The sequence below is a fragment of the Ornithorhynchus anatinus genome, chromosome 11, assembly GCF_004115215.2.
Source record: "Ornithorhynchus anatinus isolate Pmale09 chromosome 11, mOrnAna1.pri.v4, whole genome shotgun sequence".
Classification (NCBI taxonomy): Eukaryota; Metazoa; Chordata; class Mammalia; order Monotremata; family Ornithorhynchidae; genus Ornithorhynchus; species Ornithorhynchus anatinus.
Genome location: NC_041738.1, coordinates 57,162,014 through 57,185,945, shown reverse-complemented (window position 1 = coordinate 57,185,945; position 23,932 = coordinate 57,162,014). Strand labels below are relative to the sequence as shown.

At 53.7% G+C, this 23,932-nt stretch overlaps 1 protein-coding gene across 1 annotated transcript; it reads left to right on the top strand.

The window, feature by feature from the left end:
• The first annotated feature begins 1,545 nt into the window (after nucleotides 1-1,545).
• On the top strand, nucleotides 1,546-11,290 carry LAYN (layilin). The gene is made up of 7 exons (XM_029076109.1): nucleotides 1,546-1,639; nucleotides 2,732-2,834; nucleotides 6,328-6,485; nucleotides 7,210-7,254; nucleotides 7,846-7,926; nucleotides 8,543-8,645; nucleotides 10,723-11,290. Exons 1-7 carry the CDS (start codon nucleotides 1,546-1,548, stop codon nucleotides 11,132-11,134), a joined length of 996 nt encoding a protein of 331 aa, XP_028931942.1. The 3' UTR covers nucleotides 11,135-11,290.
• The last annotated feature ends 12,642 nt before the right edge of the window (nucleotides 11,291-23,932 follow it).

Here is a 23,932-nt window from a genome sequence, read left to right as displayed (position 1 = left end):
TGTCTGCTGATTCTGTTGTATTCTCCCAAGTGCTTAGGACGGTGCTCTACATGCAGTAAGCCCTCAATAAATAATCATAATGATGGTATTTGTTAAGTGTTTACTATGTGCCAAGCACTGTTTTAAGAACTGTGGTATTCATTCATTCATTCAGTAGTATTTACTGAGCGCTTACTATGTGCAGAGCACTGTACTAAGCGCTTGGAATGTACAATTCGGCAACAGATAGAGACAATCCCTGCCCATTGACGGGATTACAGTCTAATCGGGGGAGACAGACAAAAACAATAGCAATAAATAGAATCAAGGGGATGTATCATTAACAAAATCAATAGGGTAATAAAAATGTATACAAATGAGCAGACGAGCACAGTGTTGAGGGGAGGGGAAGGGAGAGGGGAGGAGCAGAGGGAAGGGGGGAAGAGAGGGCTTAGCTGAGGGGAGGTGAAGGGGGGGGCAGAGAGGGAGCAGAGGGAAAAGGGAAGCTCGGTCTGGGAAGGCCTCTTGGAGGAGATGAGCTCTCAGTAGGGCTTTGAAAAGGGGAAGAGAGTGAGTTTGGCGGAGGTGAGGAGGGAGGGCATTACGGGACAGTGGGAGGACGTGGCCCAGGGATCTCGGCGGGATAGCGAGAACGGGGGACGTGAGGAGGTGGCGCAGAGGAGCGGAGCCTACGGGGGGTGGGCAGCAGAAAGAGAGAAGGGAGGAGAGGTAGGAGGGGGCAAGGTGATGGAACAGCCTCAGATGAGAAGTTTTTGTTTCTTGCAGAGGTCGATAGGCAACCACTGGAGGTTTTTAAGAAGGGAGTGACAGGCCCAGAGCGTTTCTGCGGGAAGATGAGCCGGGCAGCGGAATGAAAGAATAGACTGGAGCGGGGAGAGACGGAGGAAGGGAGATCAGAGAAAAGGCTGACAGGTAGATAAAAGGTAATCGGATTGTCCCACTTGGGACTCCCAGTCTTCATCCCCATTTTAGAGATGAGGTCACTGAGGTCCGGAGAAGTGGAGCGATTAGACAGTGAACCCGTCATTGGGCAGGGATTGTCTCTATCTGTTGCCGCATTGTATATTCCGAGCGCTTGGAACGGTGCTCTGCACCTGGTAAGCGCTCAATAAATACTACTCGAATGATGAACGGAGCCACTTGCCTAAAATCGCTCAGCAGACAAGTGGCGGAGGCGGATTAGAACCCACGACCCCTGACTCCCGAGCCGGGCCCCTGCCACTAGCCAGGCTGCTTACGATTGAATGACCGACTAATGGGGGGAAGAGTGGGGGGCGACAGGTGGTCTGGGATCTTGGGACCGGGGGCCGAATTGTCCACTCCGAGCGCTTAGTCCAGTGCTCTGCACATAGTAAGGGCTCGATAAATAGGAGTGAAGGAATGCATGACGATCGAGGGGAGGAGAAGGGGCGGGGGGCTGGGGTGGGTCCGGAGGAGTCCCCTCCCCCGCCGTGACGTCAGGGGGTGGGGGTGGGGCCGGCGCCCCCACCCCCCGGCCCGCCGGTCCGCGGCTGCCGCCCGGCCCGAGGGGAGCGGAGCCGGACCATGCGGCCCCCGGCGGCGCTGACCCCTCTGCTGGCCGCTGTGCTGAGCGCGCTCCTGCTGGGGCCTCGGGATGGACGGGCCCGGCTGCAGAGCGGTGAGGTCGGGGCCGGGGGGGAGGTGGGCGGCAGCCTGGGGAGGGGCGGGGGGGGCGACCCCGGCCCGGGACTCCCCGGGCTGGGGCTGACCGGCCCAGTACTGTCCTGTCCGAGGCTGCCCCGTCCCGAGTCCCCTGGGTCTCTTGCTTTCTGACTGGGGGGACTGGGGGGACTGGGGGGAACTGGGGGACGGGGAGAGGAGCCGCAGCGGGGAGGGATGCCCAGTTTGGGCCAGAGCAGGTCGCTCCCCTTCCCCTCCCGACCCCAGACCCTTTCACTTCTTAGACCCCCCCAGGAGGAGAGGGCAGAGGGGAGAGAGCCGCCGGCCAAGTTTCAGCATTAGCCTCTCTTCCCCCCCTCCCCCCCGCCCCCACCCGTTAAGCCCAGAAAAGAGAGAGCCACAGTAACGTCTGCATTGTCCAGTGGGGCCAGTTCAGCCAGAGGCCAGTCTGGCCCCACATTCCCCCCACCCCCCACCCCAGAGTCTATCCCAGGCCCTTGGCTGTGGCAGAGACGGGATGGCCGTGGGGTACCCTGGGACAGGGGCTTGGACCGGAGTGGAGACGGTGACCCGGGGAGCCCCGGCGGGAACCTTCTGGCGAGCGAAACCCCAGGCCGGAACGACAGGTGGACAGTCAGACAGGGACTCCTGGCTCTGTTTGTAGAGGGCTGGGCCAGCCCCCCGGAGATAAGCCAGGTTTCTGCTCGGGGGGGGACCTCCAAACTCTTAGGAGACCCTGAAACCAGAAGCGGCTTTGGGGTCAGTGCCGGGGGTCCACGGGCCCGGAGTCTGTCCGAGGCTCCAGGCCTGCTCCCCTCCCCCTCCGCCCCCTCATCCCTCCCACTCCACCCTCTCATCCCACCCCCCACCTCTCACAGCAGGCTTCTCCTCTCCAGGACAGACGGTGTGCCGGGGTGGGACCAGCGACCCTGCTACAAAATCGTTACTTCCACGACGCTTCGCGCAGGGTTCGGCTTCGAGAGGCCCGCGCGGCCTGCCGCAGGGATGGCGGTCAGCTGGTCAGCGTCGAGTCAGAGGCCGAGCAGAGCCTGATGGAGAATTGATCCGGAGCCTCGCGGCTTCTGATGGGGATTTCTGGATCGGGCTGCGGCGGCGGATGGAGGAGAAGGCAGGCCCCGGCCCGGCCTGCGGGGAGCTGTACGCCTGGGTGGACGGCAGCCCGCGAGGTTCCGGTAACGGTAACGAAGGGGGGAGGGCTCCGAGCCCCGCCTCGCCTATGGGGACGGACCGGACTGGACCCGGGATCCCTTACCCGCCCTGTCCCACTGAGTCGGTCGGTTTGCCTGAGGGGTGGGACGATTTACTCTCCCCACATTCAAAGCCTAACTGAAGACACATCTCCTCCAAGAGGCCTTCCTTGACTAAGCCCTCATTTCCTTTTCTCCACTCCTTTTCTGATCACCCTCGCACTTGGGTTTGCTTCCTCTATTCACCCCTCCCTCAGTCCCACAAACCTTAGAGGAGCAGCATGGTGCAGTGGATAGAGCATGGGCCTGGGAGTCACAAGGTCATGGGTTCGACTCCCGGCTCTGCCACTTGTCAGCTGTGTGACTGTGGGCAAGTCACTTCACTTCTCTGGGCCTCAGTTACCTCATCTGTAAAATGGGGATTGAGACTGTGAGCCCCATGTGGGGCAGGGACAACCCAATTTACTTGTGTCCACACCAGTGCTTAGGACATTGCCTGACAAATAGTAAGTGCTTAACAATAACAATTATGATATTAATAACTGTGGTGTTGGTTAAATGCTTACTATTCATTCATTCATTCAATAGTATTTATTGAGCGCTTACTATGTGCAGAGCACTGTACTAAGCGCTTGGGATGAACAGATCGGCAACAGATAGAGACAGTCCCTGCCGTTTGACGGGCTTACGGTCTAATCGGGGGAGACGGACAGACGAGAACGATGGCAATAAATAGAGTCGAGGGGAAGAACATCTCGTAAAAACAATGGCAACTGAATAGAATCGAGGCGATGTACAATTCATTAACAAAATAAATAGGGTAATGGAAATATATACAGTTGAGCGGACGAGTACAGTGCTGTGGGGACGGGAAGGGAGAGGTGGAGGAGCAGAGGGAAAGGGGGAAAAGAGGGTTTAGCTGCGGAGAGGTGAAGGGGGGGTGGTAGATGGAGTAGAGGGAGAAGGGAGCTCAGTCTGGGAAGGCCTCTTGGAGAAGGTGAGTTTTAAGTAGGGTTTTGAAGAGGGGAAGAGAATCAGTTTGGCGGAGGTGAGGAGGGAGGGCGTTCCGGGACCGCGGGAGGACGTGGCCAGGGGGTCGACGGCGGGATGGGCGAGACCGAGGGACGGCGAGGAGGTGGGCGGCAGAGGAGCGGAGTGTGCGGGGTGGGCGGTGGAAAGAGAGAAGGGCGGAGAGGTAGGAAGGGGCAAGGTGATGTAGAGCCTCGAAGCCTAGAGTGAGGAGTTTTTGTTTGGAGCGGAGGTCGACAGGCAACCACCGGAGTTGTTTAAGAAGGGGAGTGACATGCCCAGATCGTTTCTGCGGGAAGATGAGCCGGGCAGTGGAGTGAAGAATAGACTGAAGCGGGGCGAGAGAGGAGGAAGGGAGGTCAGAGAGAAGGCTGACACAGTAGTCTAGCCGGGATAGAACGAGAGCCCGTAGCAGTAGGTAGCCGTTTGGGTGGAGAGGAAAGGGCGGATCTTGGCGATATTGTATAGGTGAAACCGGCTATGTGCTAAGCACTGTATCCATAATATATTTATTTATAATAATGTCTCTCTCCCCCTATACACTTTAAATTTGTTGTGGGGAGGTAATATGTCTACCAACTCTGTTAAAATGTATTCTCCCAAGCTAATGCAGTGCTCTGCACACAGGAAGAACTCAATACATAGGACTGATTGTTTGAGGGGCCTGGCCAGGGTGATCAGCTACAGGGGGCAATGCTCTGTATCTGTTCCTTGTCCACCACGTTCCTCCCTCCCCTTCCTAGTAAGGACCACAGATGAGACAGTCAGGGCCAGGCACAGGTGAAGGAAACTCAACCTCAAGACTGTAAGCTCCTTGTGGGCGGGGAACACGTCTACCAATGCTGTTGTATTGTCTTCTCCCAAGGTCCTTAGAACAGTGCTCTGCACACGGAAAGCACTCAGCAAATATCATTGATTTATTGACTCTGGGCTATGGCTGGGATGATCAGGGCCAGGCTTTGCTGAACAGGGCCAAACCCCTGCTACAGTAGCCTGTCATTCCCTGAGTCTCACTGGTCCAGCACCTCAGACCAGTGAAAAGAAATTGGGAAGAAAATGTGTTAAACCTTGAGGAACTGACTTATTATAATAATAGTATTGTGATATTTGTTAAGTGCTCGCTATGTGCCAACCACTGTTCTAAGTGCTGGGTAGATATAAGGTAATCTGAGCCCGTGTGGGGCTCAGTCTTAATCCCCATTTTACAGATGAGGGTAACTGAGGCACAGAGAAGTTAAGTGACTTGCCCAAAGTCACACAGCTGATAAGTAGCAGGGCCACAATTAGAACCCACAACCTCTGACTTCCAAGCCTGTGCTCTTTCCACTAAGCCACGCTGCTTCACTAATCAGGTCGGACTCCCAGGTGGGGCTCCCAGTCTTAATCCCCATTTTAAAGAGGAGGTAACTGAGGCACAGAGAAGTGAAGTGATTTGCCCAAGGTTAGACAGCAGATGTGTGGCAGAGCAGGGATTAGAACTCACATCCTCTGACCCGGACTCTTTCCACCAGCCCATACTACTTCACTTCTGATGTTTCATTCATTCATTCATTCAGTCGTATTTATTGAGTCCTTTCCGTGTGCAGAGCACTGTAGTAAGCATTTGGGAAAGTACGATACAATCATTCCCTGCCCACGAGTTCACAGTCTAGAGTTGGGGAGACAGACATCAATACAAATAAATAAAATTACAAATATGTACATAAGTGCTTTGTGGCTGGAAGAGGGGAAGAGCAAAAAGAGCAAGTCAGTCAGAAAGAAGAGGGAGATGAGGAAAAGCAGGGCTTAGTCTGGGAAGGCCTCTTGGAGGAGATGGGCCTTCAATAAGGCTTTGAAGTGGGGGAGAGTGGTTGTCTAGGATTAGAGGAGGGAGGGCATTGCAGGACGTGGGCTAGGGGTTGGCGGCGAGACACGCAAGTTCGAGGCACAGCAAGAAGGTCAGCACTAGAGGAGCGAAGTGTGCGGACTGAGTTGCAGAAGGAGAGAAACGAGATGAGGTAGGAGGGGGCAAGGTGATCGAGCGCTTTAAAGCCAATGGTGAGGAGTTTTTGTTTGATATGGAGGTCGATGGGCAACCACTGGGATTTTTTGAGCAGCAGAATGACATCTCCTGAGTGTTTTTGTGGAAAAATGACCCAGGCAGCAGTGTGAAGTGTGGACTGGAGTGGGGAGAGACAGGAGGCTGGGAGGTCAACAAGGAGTCCAATGCAGTAATCCAGGAGGAATAGGATGAGTGAGTATTTTAACCTGGTTTGCTTGCCGAAGTCATTTCTCTTGCTCACTCCCTGTGTTGCTGGTCCAAGTTCAGGTTCCCGGGCCAAGATTCAGCCTCCCGAACCCAGGTTCAGGTTCTCGGGCCCGGGCAGGGCCATTCCAGCCACCCCCCCAACCCGTACCTCCCCCCCCCCCCCCACCCCGGGCATGTCATCCACCACCCTGTCTCCCGCAGGAAATGGTACGCGGACGAGCCGTCCTGTGGGAACGAGGTCTGCGTGGTCCTCTACCACCAGCCGTCGGCGCCCGCCGGCCCCGGGGGCCCCTACCTCTTCCAGTGGAATGATGACCGGTGCCACATGAAGAACAATTTCATCTGCAAATACTCAGATGGTAACGGCTCTTGCCCCTCCTGGCTGTGGGGGAAATCTAGTCTAGAGTCAGGTGGACTCCCCTTTGGTTCACTCTGGTCTCCCCCGACCTCCTCTGTCCAGACCTGGGCGATTTGATGGTGACTCTTCCCCCATATCAGCTCCCCCTGCTTAGCCTTTCCCACTGCCTCAGACCTCCAGAGCACACCTTTCTCTACCATCAGACTCCCGCTCCTCAGTGCCCACTGGTGACTCCGGGCTCTCCCCTAAACCCTTGCCCACATGCTCCTCCTTCCCAGCCCCCTCCCAGGAGCTGTCCCTCCTCCTCCTCTTCCTCTTCCTCCTCCTCCTCTCCTCCCCACTCTATCTCCTTCATCTCCATCTCCATCTAAACCCCTTATCTGCACTCTGGACCCATTCCTTCTCCACTCCCAAAAGCCCTGACTCCCCACTCCCTCTCCTCTCCTGAAATAGCTCAAAGGGGAGCACCTACCACAGCCCTTTCTGGTGATCCATCAATTAATCAGTGTCAGTCAGTGGTATTTATTGATGACTTGCACTGGGGCACCTTTAAAAACACACACACACATGCAACCCATCACAACCCCTCCCCTCCCCCAGTCACCTACACACTCGCACTTTTCCAGTTGGTGCCTGGGCAGCAAGGGGATGGCTAGTAGGGTTGGCGGTGCTGGGTCTCTCCAAACTCAGGTTTGATTGACATGGACAGTTTTTATTCCCTGCAGAGAGAACGACAGCTGCTTCGACGGGATGGGGACCTGGGCGTAGGGGTGAGCCGCCACACCAATCGGGTCAAACAAACCGGAGAGGCCCCCGCTTGCCCATTTGTTTCTCTCCCCTCCCAGTTATGGAAATGCCCTTTGCTGAGTTGGGCTTTGATGAGCCCCACTGGAGGAGGGGGTCATGGCGGAGGGGCCACAGAGGTCCCCAAGTGGAACCGGAGGGAGTCTTCAGCTGAGCTATTCGTTCCCACCGGCCCTAAGGGAAGGGTTTGGAGTGAGATCATGACGCAGGGAGATCCTGTTTGGCATGGGATCGGGGAGCGGGAGAAGCACGGGCCCCATTACTCACCCTCCTCTTCCCCCTTTGTTTTCTCTTCCTTCAACCCACACAGGCTTTAAGGACAGGATACCCCGGCTTGAAGGGAGGAGGGAAGGGACTCAGGGCTGGGGGCTTCAACAGGGAAAGCCACCTGGAGGGGAGGGACTTGGTTAGGCAAAGCTGAGGGAGAGGGGGATCCAAGCGCAAATGGGTCCCTGCAGAGCAAGGGGTAGTCAGGGTGGGAGATGTTCCCAGGACAGAGAAGGGCCAACTGGGGCTATTGGTCTGTCCTGAGACCCTGACCCTGCACACCGCTGCAGGGGAGGGGCCCGAGCTATTGACGCCGACCTTGCCAGGCCAGTCCCGGAGAGACGCCAACGAAACGCTGAAAGAGACCAAAGGTAACCACGGGACACTGACCCCGTGGCCTCCCACCCAAGTCCACCCAGCCCAGAGTGTCTGCTGGCCCCGGTTCTCCCGTCCTCTGGTCCGAGCTGGGGAGGGCAGGGCAGTAGGGGGGACAGTTGAGAGGGACAGACCTGCCCCTCAGCCCTGACCCCTGCCTTTCAGCCCAGCTCCCCGCTCCTCAGATCAGCTCTCCGCCCCTCAGCTGGGCTTGCCACCCCTCAGCCTAGTATCCCGCCCCTCAGTCCCCCTCTCACCTCTCAGCCTGGCACCCTGTCCCAGTCCTGCTCCTTCTCGGCCAGCCTGGTGAAGTGAGGAGGGCCAGGGCCCTCTTGCAACCCTACTGAGCCAGCTCCACTCTAGTCGGCATCCCAGCTCAGCCAGAAATGCTGAATTTGAGACCCAAACGCTCCCGCTTCTTTGTGCCGCCCACTCTGGGCCTCAAGGTCCGGCCTGACCTAACCTGGTTAGGGGCAGGGGTAGACGGGAGCTCTCTGTCTCTCCGCCCGCGGCTCCCCGGGACGCCCTGGGTCGGGTGGGCACCACAGGCTCGTTGGCGACGGCCGAAGTATCAGCGGGCGCCCAGAGTGAAACGAGCGTTTGTGGTTCCAGAGGCCGGTTTGAACATCCTCTCCATCCTCATTCCCAGCATCTCCCTGCTCCTCCTCCTGGCTGCCACCGCAGCCGTGGGCTGTGTTTGGATCGGTGTGAAGAGGCAGGTGAAAGCGTCCGTCGTCCGTGGGGAAAGCGGAGAACTCAGAATCGGGGGTAGCCACACGTGGGTGGGAGCGGGGCGGGCATCCCGAGGCTGTCTCTGGGGACTCTCCCTTCAGGAACAAGAGCTCAACCTCCATCCTGACACCTCAAGGCCAAGGGTCTGCATGGAGGAATTGATGAAAATATTAATGGCTTGGGTGGTGTCGTGCGTCCTCGCTGGGGCATGGTGTGCAACGAGGAGGTGGGCAGAGATGTGGCACGTTACCAAGTGCGTGTGTGACCTTTGCCCATATTAGCCAGCTCCAGGCACAACGGGGGCTAGAACCCAGGTGTCCTTCCCAGCCCTGGCTGTGCGTCCTCCCCCTCTCCCCCAGTCGCAGTCTGTAGATTGTGGTAAGGCCTAGGGGGAGTTCCGTGTCCTCAGAGTAATTTTGGTCAGGATAAAGGGAAGTCTCCAATGTCCACTTCAGGGAAATCTGGACTTTTGGGTGGGGCGCTTGAAGAGTGATCAATTCTCTACCTAAGAGATTTGCCATGATGCCTGCCCTGTTCCTAGGGGCAGCACCAGTCAGTTAATCATATTTACTGAACGCTTACTGTGTGCACAGCACTGTACTAAGCGCTTGGGAGAGGACTATATAACATTATAACAGACACATTCCCTGCCCACAGTGAGCTTACAGTCTAGAATGAGAAGCATTTGCGAAGCAGCATGGCGTAGTGGATAGAGCACGGGCCTGGGAGTCAGAAGGTCATGGGTTCTAATTCTGGCCCTGCCACCTGTCTGCTGTGTGACCTTGGGCAAGTCACTTAACTTCTCTGTGCCTCAGTTACCTCATCTGTGAAAGGGTGATTGAGGCAATGAGCCCCACGTGGAACAAGGGACTTGGCCAACCCGATTTCCTTGTATCCACTCCAGTGCTTAATGCAGTATCTGGCATGCTTATCAAATACCATAATAATAGTTATTATTACTAGAAGTCTTAGTGTCAGGGCTCAGAGCTTGCCTAGCGTGACTGGCTCTCCCTTCTTCAGAGCAGGGACGGGGGTTATCATTCCTGTTTTCCAGATGTGGAAACTGAGGCTTGGGCAGAGGTCTGCCCTAGGTTCCAGATGAGTGACCACAGGGCAGAAGCGGGTGGGCAGAGGCTGGTCCCAGACCATTAGTTTTGCTCCATCGGTCTTCCGGCTGTCGGTTCTCAGGTTTGGCTGTTGATTTCCCTCTAACCCTTTCCCTGTCCATTCCCCCAGTGGACCAGCACGGTAACCCCGAGTGTCTGGGTCCCCAGGAGGTCTCAGCACAGCAAATGTTACCCCCATCTCGGGCCCCCACCTTAACCCTAACCCTGGTCGACAGTCATGCGGGCTGGAGTCAGTGCCCTGGCCCGCCTTTGCCCCCAAAGTGCCCCAGTCAATCCGTGGTACGTAGTGAGCGCTTACTGTGTGCAGAGCACTGTATTAAGTGGTTGGGAGAATACAATTCTTCAGAATTGGTAGACACATTCCCTGCCCCCAACCAGCTACCAGTCTAGAGGACTCATCCAGGCTTCTATGTGGCCACCTTTGCCCACCAAATGCCCCGATCAATCAGTGGTATTTATTGAGCATTTACTGTTTGCAGAGCACTGTATTAATGCTTGGGGGAGTACAGTTTGACAGAGTTGATAGACCCATTCCCTGCCCGCAGTGGGATTAACCATCTACAGGACTCATCCCGGCTTCCGTGTGGTTGACTTTGCCCCCAGAACGCCCCAATCAATCAGTGGTATTTAGTGTGCGCTTACTGTGTGCAGAGCACTCTTCTAAGCACTTGGGAGAGTACAATTCATCTGAGTCGGTAGACACATTCCCTGCCCACAACAAAGCTTCCAATCTAGAGGACTCACCCTGGCTTCCATATGGCTGACTTTGCACCCAAAACGTCCCAATCAATGGTTATTTAGTGAGCGCTGACTGTGTGCAGAGCACTGTACTAAGTACTTGGGAGAGTGTGCTTCGGCAGAGTTGGTAGACCCATTCCCTGCCCACAAAGGGGTTACCATCTAGAGGACTCATCCCGGCTTCCGTGTGGTTAGGAGGCGAGAGGGGGCCGGCCCCAGGCCGAAGAAGCAGAGGGCCGGGGCTCCCCTCCCGGCCCCGAGCAGCCCCAACCTGGAGGTGTACAACGTCATCCGGAAACAGGACGAAGCCGACCTGGCCGGGGCGCGCCCGGCCCCCAAGAACATCTCGTTCCTCCCCCGCCCGGGCACCGGGCCCCGCCTCGGTCCTCCAGGGGCTGGCCACCCCGAGGCCCGGGGCCTGTCCGAAGCAGGGCTCGGGACGCCGGTGAGCGCGGAGAGTGGATTCGTGACCAATGACATCTACGAGCTGTCCCACGACCAGCGGGGGAGGAGCAAGCAGTCCGCCTGGGTGGAAAATGATATTTATGGTTACGAGCCAGACTGGCAGAGTTCCAACAGGCCGCCGCCGAGTCGAAAGGAGAAGTGAGAGGGTTTTCTCCCCACGGGCTGCAGGTCTGGGCATCTCTGGCTCCCATTTCTCAAGGAAAAGGACCTGGAGAGCGACACTCCCCGGCCCCCCATCCCCTCCCGAATCCTACAGCAAGGGCCTGGAAATCAGAAGGACCTGGGTTCTAATCCCGGCTCCATCATATGTCCGCTGTGTGACCTTAGGCAAGTCGTTTCATTTCTCTGGGCCTCAGTTACCTCATCTGTAAAATGGGGGTTAAAGACTGTGAGCCCCATGTGGGAAAGGGACTGAGTCCAACCCGATTAACTTGTATTTACCCCAGCGCTTAGAACAGTGCTTGGCACATAATAAGCGTTTAACAAGTACCATGATAATTATTAATATTATTGTTATTATTCCTGGGTCTGGGCCTCTCTTCTTTGGCAGCCTCTGCCTGTGCTCCCGAAGCACCTTTGCTTTTGGAAATAAAAAGCACCCACTGGCTTCCAGGCCTCTGTCCCAGGACATGTTCTTCCACCTCTTCCAGTGACCCCGCCCCCCACTTGACCACTATCTCCCTGAAGGGGGAGGATTTTGGCCCCAAGCCCCCAGAAGAAAAGCTGCTATGAGATGGTGGCACAGGTGGGCTGAGGAGGAATAGGCCTGAGGCCTGGGGGGTGGGGCAGGGAAGGGAGGGGCAGATCTGGGACTTGATAAAATTCTTGCAAAAGTCATTTCCCAAAAGGCCGAGAGAGCAAAGCTGGAGAGTGGCTGGGATCAAGGAAGGAATTTACCTGCCATTGCTCAGGTGGGTCAAGCCATAATAAATTCTGTTCTTGCCGTTTCAGCTACTCTTGTTCTCCAGTCGTGGGCCTCGGGACATAGTTAGGTGTCCCTTTCCCCAAGCATGTACAGACCCTCCAGAGGAAATGTCCCCCCGACCAGAGCAGTTTCACACATCCCAGAGTAATTACAGAGGAGGTAAACACTCCCCAGAGCAGATACACACTCCCCAGTGAACATACACACTTCCCAGGGCAGATACACTCTCCTCAGAGCAGATACACACTCCCCAGTGTAGAGAGACACTTTTCCGAGTGGATATACCCTTCCCAGTGCAGATATTCATCCCCAGCACAGATACATACTCCCCAGAGCAGTTATATACTTCCAAATGTAGATATACATTCCCCAGAGCAGATGCACCTAAGCACTCCTCAGAGTAGATACACATTCCCCAGGGCAGATACACACTCACCAGAGAAGTTACACACTCCCTCGTACAGACACAGTTTTTCCTGTAAAGATACATATGTCCCAAGGTAAATAACCTACCTCCTCGTCTGTAAAACGTACTGTGAGCTCCATGTGGGACCCGATGATCCTCTGTCTATAATAATAATAATTATGGTATTTGTTAAGCACTTACTATGTGAAGAGCACCGTTCTAAGCGCTGGGGTAGATACAGGGTAATCAGATTGTCCCACATGGGGTTCACATTTTTTAATCCCCATTTTTACAGATGAGGTAACTGAGGCACAGAGAAGTTAAGTGACTTGCCCACGGTCACACAGCAGACAAGTGGCGGAGCCGGGATTAGAATCCACGACCGCTGACTCCCAAGATCATGCTCTTTCTGCTAAGCCACGCCAAGCATATAGCACAGTACTTGACAAATAGTAAGTGCTTGACAAAAGGGTGCAATTATAATAATAATCATCATTATTAGTAGTAGTAGTAACAGTAGGTGTAAATCCCTGTTTTCCCTCCCCTCTAGATTGGGAGACACAGATGGGGCAGGGACTGTGATCTAATTAGGGTGTTGTATCTGATTAGAGCTGGTAGTGTATTTGGCATATCACGGTCAGGAAACGTGCCTGCTAATTCTGTCATATGGCACGCTCCCTGGCGCTTAGTACAGTGATCCGCTAATAGTAAGGGCTCAGTCAACATCACTGACCGACTGGTTAATAGTAGACATTCTGGAAGAGATGGGTCCGTGGCTTCACTATGGGTCGGAGCCGACCGGTCCGCACGGGGCAAGACAGAGCCTAAGAGTGACAAATACCAGTGATGAGGAGAGGGGTTTGGGGGTGGGCTAGAGTGTGTTCTCTCTGTGCTTCTCTGTCTCTTCCTCTCGGGGCTGGGCAGAGAGCTTCACACAAAGCCCCAGAAGCTGGGCCTGGGGAAAACTAGTCCAAACAGGGCCAGGGCTAGGGCCAGGGCCAGGGCCAGACTCACAAATCTGATTGCGTTTTATTCACACAAAGACCATCCCTTGAAGCAGCGTGGCTCCGTGGCAAGAGCCCGGGCTTGGGAGTCAGAGGTCATGGGTTCGAATTCAGGCTCTGCCACTTGTCAGCTGTGGGACTGTGGGCAAGTCACTTCACTTCTCTGGGCCTCAGTTCCCTCAGTAAAATGGGGATGAAGGCTGTGAGCCTCACGTGGGACCACCTGATGACCTTGTATCTCCCCCAGCGCTTAGAACAGTGCTCTGCACATAGGAAGCGCTTAACAAATAGCAACATCATCATCATCGTTGTCCCGAAGGGGAGGTCGGAGGCGTCTTGAGCGGTGTTGGCCACTAGGTGGCGGTGTCCGGAAGCCCAGGCGATTCCCGGCCCTGCGCCCCCCCCACCACCACGAGGCCAGGCCGCCATTTGGGCCCAGTGAGGAAATCTGGGGGTCTGGTCACCCCTCAGGAGCCAGGACCCCTCTGGGCCTCGAACGGATGAGAGGGGCAACCTGCCCGTCCGCCCCAGGACTATCCAAAGGGGCAACGGGGTGTTGGGAGGGTGGGGGCACTTCCCCGAGCCCCCACGGGCACAGGGAAAAACCCAAATTCTCTGCCCAGATTCCAGGCCTCACGGCGCTCTTTGGACGCCTCGAGCCACAACGGCGGTTAAGGTGTCGGCTTTTCCCTCTGGGGCTTCGAGGGAAAATCCAACAGATAGTCATGGGACTGGCTGGCCCCCCGCCCGACGCCGGGGAGTCACCGGGAAGGGTGAACGGGCCAAGAGGCCCTTGGCGGGACGAGGCGGGCCCGGAGCCGCCTGGGCCGGAGAGGCCCCGGGCCCGGGCCGGACTCGCCTGGCGCAAATGTTTGAGAAAAAAATATTTCTCCGTCGCTTTAGCTCTTTGGCTCTATTTTTACTCGTAAAGTGGAAGGGGGAAAGTTTGGCTCTCCGCGGCCCGTTTGCCGGGGCCAGGGCCGGCGCTTGTCACCCCGCGGAGCCCGGGACTGGGCACAACTGGAACTCGGGGCCCCGGGCCGGTCGGTGGCCCCTCTCCTGCGCCCGAGACCTCCCAGGGACCATCGGAGCCAGGCTAGGGCGAGAGGCCGTGGCGGATGAGGCGCTATGACCCAGCGACATAGCCGTGCTGGAACCCCAAAATCCAATCCTTCCCTGCACACCCTGCCCCTTCAGCCCCCCTGCCAACCTTCCATGGGTAAGGGCTGGCGGCGGGGCCGGGCGGGGAGTTCCTGTGCTCTATTCCTGAGCTGGAACAAAGCTTGCAGAGCCTCGCTGGTCTCTGCCTGCCAGCTCATCCCCTTGAAGTGGCGTGACCTAGTTGAAATAATAATACTACTACTCATAATGATGGGTAGTATTTGTTAAGCGCTTACTAAGTGCCAAGCACTGTTCTAAGCGCTGGGGTAGATGTAAGGTAATCAGGTTGTCCCATATGGGCTCATAGTCTTAATCCCCATTTTACAAATGAGGTAACTGAGTCAGAGAAGTTAAATGACTTGCCCAAAGTCACACAGCTAAGTGGCGGAGCCGGGATTAGAACCCACAACCTCTGACTCCCAAGCCTGTGCTCTTGTCACTAAACCACGCTGCTCCTCAAGCCCCAGGAAAGAGCCTGGGCCTGTGAGTCAGAGGACTTGGGTTCTAATCCCGGATCCCCTGCTCATCCACTGTGTGTCCTTGAGCAAGTCACTTCGCTTCTCTGCGCCCCAGTTCCCTCATCTACAAATTGGGGATTAGACATCTGTTCTTCCTCCTACTTAGACTGTGACTCCGTGTAGGACCTGATTATCTTGTATCTACCTCTGTTTGGCACGTAACAAGCGCTTAACAAATACTGCAATTATGGCTTTGATTATTATTATTATTCAGGCAGCAGAAGCACAGCTGTGCTCTGTCCTTCACATCAGGTCCTTCTGTTGCTGTGTGAACTGGGGCAAGTCACTTAACTGCTTTGAGCCTCAGTTTCCCCATCTGTAAAGTGGGAATAAGATAGCTGGTCTTCCTGCCTCTTAGATTGTGAGTCCGACACTGGGTCTGGAAGGTGGACCTCCTCCAAGAGGCCTTCCCAACTAAGTCCCCTTTTCCTCAGCTCCCCCTCCCTTCCACATCACCTCAACTCCCTCCCTTTGCTCTCCCCCATCACCCCGCCCCACAGCACTTATGTACATATATGTATATATCTATTATTCCATTTATTTATATTGATGCCTTTTTACTTGTTTTGATGTCTGTCATGCCTGTCTAGACAGTAAGCCCATTATGGGCAGGAGTTGTCTCTATTGTTGTGTGCAGTGCTGTGCACACAGATGGTGCTCAATAAATATGACTAAATGAATGAATGAATACTCCAGAAGTTAGTCCAGTGCCTGGTACATATTAAAGCGCTTAATAAAGGCTGAGACAAACTAGCAATAATAATTATGGAATTTGTTAAGTGCTTATTATGTGCCAAGCACTGTTCTAAGCACTGGGGTAGATACAAGATAATCAAATTGTCCCACGTGGGGCTCACTGGCTTAATCTCCATTTTACAGATGAGGTCACTGAGGCCCAGAGAAGTTAAGTGGCTCGCCCAAGGTCACACAGCAGACAAGTGGCGGAGCTGGGATTAGAACCCACATCCTCTGACTCCCAAGCCTGGGCTCTTTCCACTAAGCCACGCTGCTTACCATATCAATCAATGGTATTTATTGAGCCCTTTCTGTGCAATACAACACACTTCCTGCCCACGAGGAACTGACAGGCTAGAGGGAGAGACAGACATTAAAAGAAATGATGGTTATGGACAGAAGTGCTGTGGGGCTGAGGGTGGAGTGTATTTGAGTGCTTAAAGGGCAACAAAAGATGGATTTTTTTTAACACACTGAATTGAACAAACAGAACAACTCAACCAATCAATCAGTGGTATTTACTGAGCCTTGACTGTGGGCAGAACACTTAATTCCAGGCTCAGAGTCACAGCCGGATGGCATGGAAAGTTCAAGCTGACTGGCACAAATGCTGAAACCACCCTGGCAAAGGAATCAGGGCATCTTGGGTCTTTGGGTGGGGTCTGTTTCCCCAAGCGCAGCTGGGATTAGCGATAGCGAAAATTATCCTCCTCACACACTTCTGGGCTAAGTACTGAGATGATAATTATGGTATTTGTTAAGTGCTTACTCTTTGCTAAGCACTGGAATGGATACAAGCAAATCGGGTTGGTCACATCCCTGTCCCGTGTAGGGCTCACAGTCTATTCCCCACTTTACAGATGAGGTAACAGAGGCACAGATAAGTGAAGTGACTTGCCTAAGGTCACACAGCAGGCACGTGGCAGAGCCGGGATTAGAACCCATGACCTTCTGGTTCCTAGGCCCATACTCTATCCCCTATGCCATGCTAGGTTCATCAGGACTGACTGAATCGCCCTCCCACAAGGGGCTCCCCGTCTAAGGCAGGAGGGAGAACTGACTTTTTAGCCCCATTTTATGGATAAGGAAATAGAGGACTGGAGAGGTTCAGGAACGAGTCCAAGGTCACTCAGTGGGCCGGCGGCAGGACTGGAATTAGGGCAGGGCCTCCCCTACGCCTGGTCCCGTTGCCCAACATACCCGTAGAGTGGCCCCTCCCCATCAAAAGCAGTGTTTCGGGAAGTTTACACTCTCTCAGTGTCTCGTTTTTAAGGATGAGAGGGCAGGGCGGAATTTTAGAATTTTTTGTTTGTTTGTTTGGCAGCCCACTGCTACCAAGCCCAGAACATTTCCACTGACTTCTCCTCCAAGAGGTCTTCCCTGGTTAAGCCCTCATTTCCCCTACTCCCTTTCCCTTCTGTGTCGCCCTTGCTCTTGGATTTTATTCACCCCTCCCTCAGCCCCGCAGCACTTCTCTCTATATCCGCAATCCATTTTTTTATGGAATTTGTCAAGTGCTCACTATGAGCCAGGAACTGTACTAGGAACCGGGGAAGATACAAGATTATTTATATTAATGTCTGTCTGCCCCGAGGGAACACATCTACCAACTCTGCTATAGAGTACTCTCCCAAATGCTCTTCACGCAGCAGGCGCTCAATAAATACCATCGACTGATCGATTCCACCATGAGTAGAAAGCATTTACCAAGTAGACATTGAAAAATCAGCCATCGTGGGTGCAAAGTCAAAAGAGCACAGTGAAAATCTAGGCTCCAAAAGTAATCTTTCCCTCCCCTGGGCTTTTTCTGTATTTAGGATCTGGTGACCTTAAAGGTTTGAGACTCTCCAGCCACTGGGAAACCCTCCAGGACCATAATTCAGTACAGCCCAAACCTCCCATGAATGCAAAAAGATTAAAAAAAACCAAAACCTAGAATTTAAACCCCAGGAAAGTCTGCGTTTTTCGCCACAGGACAAATCTCATCTCCGTTTCTCTCCTCAAGCTTTTGGCCATCTCCATTCTCCTCCCCCCCACCCCCCCCACCCCCAGATGATTATTTCAGCTGCAGTGTTCGAGTTCCTTGGTTTTCCTCATTCCTCTGTAACCCGTTTCTCCAGCAACCCGTGCCCTGCCATGTGACTCGCCTATTTCAGCCTTCACTTTTGGACTTGGATTTCCTCTGCCAGTTGGGCGGGGAAGTTCCGAAGCAGCTTTCCAAGAGGGCTCGCTCAGTCACGGAGCTGGGAATCGAACTCTCTCAGGCCCTGGGCTGAGCTGGGGCTTGACAGAAACGAAAATTAGCCACATTCTCCGGGCCCTTGGGGTCTTTAGGGATCCAGACAGCCCCGGGAAGGAAAAGGACAACGCAGGGTTGGGAAGACAAAAAACCTCCACGTTCCCCATGCCTTATATTGTTAGACTGTACTCTCCCAACCCCTTAGTACAGTGCTCTGCAGTGCAGAAGGCGCCCAATAAATACGATAGTCTGACTACGCCCTTGCAGACCCTAAATGAATCCTAATTGACCATGACCATTTGGGCTTGGATCAGGGTAAGTGGTTCTTTCTTTCAGGAGCTCTAGAGAAGCAGCATGGCCCAGTGGATAGGGCCCAGATCGGAGAGTCAGAAGGACCTGATTTCTCATCCCGGCTCTGCTGCTTCTCTGCTGAGTGACCTTGGGTGAGTCACTTCACTTCTCTGTGCCTCAGTTACCTCATCTGTGAAATGGGGATTAAAACTGTGAGCCCCATGTGGGACAGGGACTGTCCAACCTGATTTGCTTATATATACTCCAGTGCTTAGTTAAGTGCCTACCACATTGAAAGTGCTTAACAAACACCATTTTTTAAAAAAGCACACCCAGAAAAGGGAAGAAAAAAATCCTCAAAGCTCCCCAAGTCTACGCCCTTGCAGGCACTAAATTATTTGACCAAGACCATTCAATCAGTCGATCATGTTTACTGAGCACTTACTGTGTGCAGAGCCCTGTACTAAGCGATTAGGAGAGCACAATATAACAGTATAACAGAGTTGGTAGACACGTTCCCTGCCCACGATAAGCTTACAGTCTAGAAAGGGAGACAGACATTTATATGAATAAATAAATGACGGGCACGTACATAAGTGCTGTGGGGCGGAGGGAGGAGTGAATGGAGGGACCAAATCCCAGTCCAAGGGTGCTGCAGAAGGGAGTGCTGATTGTGGGCAGGGAATGTGTCCATTTATTGATGTACTGGACTCTCCTAAGCGCTAGTACAGTGCTCTGCACACAAAAAGTGCTCAATAAATACAATTGAATGAATGAATGAGTGGGCGAACCATTCAGGTTTGAACGGATAGAGCAGTGTGGCCTAGGGAAAGAGCTTGGGTCTGGATGTCTGCTATGTGACCTTGGGCAAGTCACTTACCTCCTCTGTAAATTCGGATCAAGATTCTGAGCCCCATGTGGGACAGGGACTATGTCCAACCTGATTACCTTGTATCTACTCTTGTGCTTAAAACAGTGCTTGGCACAGAGTAAGCCACAAAGTAAGTAGTAACAAATGCCACAGTTATTATTAAGTGGGGGTGAGTGGCTTTTTCTTGCAGAAGCTCTAGCCAGGCACTCCACACATTCGGTTTCTCTCTTATATAGTTATACTGGACTCTCCCAAGCTCTTAATACAGTGCTCGGCATGCAGCAAGCGCTCAATAAATTCCACTGATTTATTGATTGACTGATTGATGAGTTCTTATGCATTTTCAGTTTTGGGGGAGAAGCCAAAACTGCCTGAGTTGGATCCCCAATCTCACTCACCTCAGGTCAGTAAATACGATTGACTTTCTGACTTTCAGAGAACAAGTCTACCAGCTACTTTACAGTGCTCTCCTAAGAATTCAGTGCGGTAGTCTGCACGTAGTAAGAGCTCAATAAATATCACCGATTGAACGATTGTCCTTTCCCAAGTGATGAGTACAGTGGTCTGCACAGACTAAACACTTAATAAATACCACTGGTCGATTGATTTTGTTATGGGCAGGAAAAGTGTCTCTAATTCTGTTGTATTTTATGTTAGCAAGTGCTTAGTACAGTGCTCTTAATTCACAACAGCGCTAATTTCTGCCCTTTCCTCTCCATCCAAACCACTACCCCGTTATTACAATCGCTCAAGCTATCCCGCCTGGAGTACTGCATCAGCTTCCTTGCTGACTTCCCAGCCTCCTGTCTCTCTCCACACCAATCCCCACTTCACTCTGCTGCCCAGATCATTTTTCTTCAAAAACGATCAGGCCATGTCACCCCCTTCCTCAAAAAACTCCAGTGGTCGCCCATCCGCCTCCGTGTAAAGCAAAAACTCCTCACCATTGACTTTAAATAATAATGTTGGTATTTGTTAAGCGCTTACTATGTGCCGAGCACTGTTCTAAGCGCTGGGGTAGATACAGGGTCATCAGCTTGTCCCACATGAGGCTCACAGTTAATCCCCATTTTACAGATGAGGTAACTGAGACACAGAGAAGTTAAGTGACTTGCCTACAGTCACACAGATGACAAGTGGCAGAGCTGGGACTCGAACCCATGACCTCTGTTTCCCAAGTCTGGGCTCTTTCCACTGAGCCACGCTGCTTCTCTAAAGCAGTCCACCACCTTGCCCCCCTCCTACCTCACCTCATTACTCTCTTTCTACTACCCAGCCCTCACACTTTGCTTCTCTAGTGCTGACTTTTTCACTGTTTTTTGGTCTTGCCTGTCTCACCTCCAACCCCTGACCCACATCCTGCCTCTGGCCTGGAATCAGCGTGGCTCAGTGGAAAGAGCACAGGCTGGGGAGTCAGAGGTCATGGGTTCAAATCCTGCCTCTGCCACTTGTCAGCTGTGTGACTGTGGGCAAGTCACTTCACTTCTCTTTGCCTCAGTTACCTCATCTGTAAAATGGGCATTTAGATTGTGAGCCTCCCGTGGGACAACCTGATGACCCTGTATCTACCCCAGCGCTTAGAACAGTGCTCTGCATATAGTAAGCACTTAACAAATACCAAAATTGTTGTTGTTGGAATGCCCTCTCTCCTCAAATCTGACAGACAATGACTCTCCCCTACTTCCAAGCCTTACTGAAGGCCCATCTCCTCCTAGAGGCCTTCCCAGACTAAGCCCCTCTTTCCTCTTCTCCCACTCCCTTCTGCATCACCCTCTGTTTTTACCCCCTCCCAGCCCCACAGCACTTATTCATTCATTCAATAGTATTTATTGAGCGCTTACTATGTGCAGAGCACTGTACTAAGCGCTTGGAACGAACACGTCAGCAACAGATAGAGACAGTCCCTGCCGTTTGACGGGTTTACGGTCTAATGGGCGGAGACGTACAGACAAGAACAATGGCAATAAATAAAGTCAAGGGGAAGAACATCTCATAAAAACAATGGCAACTTGTCATTTATTCATACTCTCTGCCTCCCTCCCCTCTAAACTGTAAGCTCACTGTGTCTGTTTATGTTGTATCGTACTCTCCCAAGCGCTTAGTACAGCTTAGTTCTCTTCCAAGTGCTTAGAGAAGCAGCATGGCATAGTGGCTAGAATCGGGAGGTCATAGGTTCTAATCCCGGCTCTGCCACTTGTCTGCTGGTGACCTTGGGCTAGCCACTTCACTTCTCTGGGCTTCAGTTACCTCACCTGCAAAAGGGGGTATGAGACTGAGAGCCCCATGTGGGAAAGGGATGGTTTCAAACTTGATTAGCTTATATCTACCCCAGCGTTTAGTGCATTCATTCAATCATTCGATTGTATTTATTGAGCGCTTACTCTGTGCAGAGCACTGTACTAAGCGCTTGGGAGAGTACAATAAAACAAACACATTCCCCGCCTACTAGAATTAGGGACTAGGGCTACAGTCTGGCCCCATAGTAAGAGCTTAACAAATACCATAAGCAACAAGGACGAAAAGGCCCCAAGGCCAAAGGGTGGAGGCAGAGAATAGCTCTGAGCATAGAGTAATAATAATAACAATAATAATGTTGGTATTTGTTAAGCGCTTACAATGTGCCAAGCACTGTTCTAAGCACTGGGGTAGATACAAAGGAATTAGGTAGTCCCACGTGGGGTGCACAGTCTTTGTCCCCATTTTCCAAATGAGGTAACTGAGGCCCAGAGAAGTGAAGTGTCTTGTCCAAGGTCATACAGCAGACAAGCGGCAGAGCCGGGATTAGAACCCATGACCTCTGACTCCCAAGCCTGGGCTCTTTCCACTGAGCCACGCTTCTGCATTGAGTAGCGCTTCATGTGTTCTGTTGGAGTGTCAGGCTGGGAGGTGGGGAGCTCTGGGTCCCCGCGGGGAGCAGCTGAGGAGAGCCGAGACCCCGTGGGATGTGTTCAGTGGAAAGAGTACGGGCTTGGGAGTCAGAGGTCATGGGTTCAAATCCCAGCTCCGCTGTTTGTCAGCTGTGTGACTTTGGGCAAGTCACTTCACTTCTCTATGCCTCAGTGACCTCATCTGGAAAATGAGGATGAAGATTGTGAGCCCCACGTGGGACAACCTGATCACCTTGTATCTACCCCAGCGCTTAGAACAGTGCTTGGCACATAGTAAGCCCTTTACAAATTCCAACATTATTATTATATTGATGCCAGTCTACTTGTTTTGTTATGCCATCTGCCTCCCCCGTTTAGACTGCAAGCCCCTTGTTGGGGAGGGATGGTCTCTCTCTGTTGCCGAATTGTCCATTCCAAGCGCTTAGTCCAGTGCTCTGTACCTAGTAAGCGTGCCTTAGTGGAAAAAGCCCGGGCTTGGGAGTCAGAGGTCGTGGGTTCTAATCCCGCCTCCGCAGCTTGTCAGATGGGTGACTGTGGGCAAGTCACTTCACTTCTCTGGGCCTCAGTGACCTCCTCTGGACAATGGGGATGAAGACTGGGAGTCCCACGTGGGACCACCTGATGGCCTTGTATCCACCCCAGCGCTTAGAACAGTGCTTGGCCCCCAGCGAGCGCTGAGCCACACTACGAACATTGTCAGTGGGCGCTCAGGAAAGACGACGACTGCTATTGTTCTTGTCTGTCCGTCTCCCCCGATTAGACTGTAAGCCCGTCAAAGGGCAGGGACTGTCTCTATCTGTTGCCGATTTGTACATTCCCAGCGCTTAGCACAGTGCTCTGCACATAATAAGCGCTCAATAAATACTATTGAATAAAGGAATGCTCCAGCGTGGCTCAGCGGAAAGAGCACAGGCTTTGGAGTCAGAGGTCATGAGTTCGAATCCCAGCTCTGCCACTTGTGAGCTGTGTGACTGTGGGCAAGTCACTTAACTTCTCTGCGCCTCAGTTACCTCATCTGTAAAATGGGGATAATAATAATAATAATGTTGGTATTTGTTAAGGCTTACTATGTGCAGAGCACTGTTCTAAGCACTGGGGGAGATCCAGGGTCATCAGGTTGTCCCACGTGAGGCTCACAGTGGATCCCTTGGGAATGAAGACTGTGAGCCCCACGTGGGACAACCCGATTCCCCTGTGTCTCCCCCAGCGCTTAGAACAGTGCTTGGCACACAGTAAGCGCTTAACAAATACCAGCATAATAATGATAATTATTATTATTATTATAGTAAGCGCTCAATAAATACCATTAGAGAAGCAGCGTGGCTCAGCGGAAAGAGCCCGGGTTTGGGAGTCAGAGGTCATGGGTTCGAATCCCGGCTCTGCCCCTTGTCAGCTGTGGGACTGTGGGGGAGTCACTTCACTTCTCTGGGCCTCAGTGGCCTCATCTGTCAAATGGGGATGAAGGCTGTGAGCCTCACGTGGGACCACCTGCTGACCCTGGATCTCCCCCAGCGCTCAGAACAGCGCTCGGCACATAGGAAGCGCTTAACCAACACCGACATTAACATGAACGGGGGCGGAGCCACGCCCCTCCCGGCCGCCAGGGGGCGCTCGACCCCGGCCCCCGAGGAGCAGGGGGCGGAGCCCTGAGGGCAGCGCCTCGCGCTGACGTCAGCGGGGGCCGGGGTCGCCTTGGTAACGGGGAGGGGCGGGGGCGCGCGGCGACGTCAGCGGCGCGGCGCGCGCCGGCGCGGGCCCCGCCGAGCGCGAGGGCGAGCGCGAGGGAGAGCGCGAGGGCGAGCGCGAGGGCGCGCGCGCGGCCGAGGCCCGGCCGGCGGAGGCCTCCTGAGGCCCGGCGGCGGCCCCGCCGCTCTCCCCGGTCCCCTCCCCCCCTCCCGCCCC

Bases quoted from the DNA above. Each gene is read 5' to 3' on its own strand.
- LAYN (XM_029076109.1), top strand. From the start codon at position 1,546: ATGCGGCCCCCGGCGGCGCTGACCCCTCTGCTGGCCGCTGTGCTGAGC. The intron at 7,255-7,845 runs GTGAGCCGCCAC...ACACCGCTGCAG, and splicing joins ATGGGGACCTGGGCGTAGGG to GGGAGGGGCCCGAGCTATTG. The intron at 8,646-10,722 runs GCAGGTGAAAGC...CCGTGTGGTTAG, and splicing joins GTTTGGATCGGTGTGAAGAG to GAGGCGAGAGGGGGCCGGCC.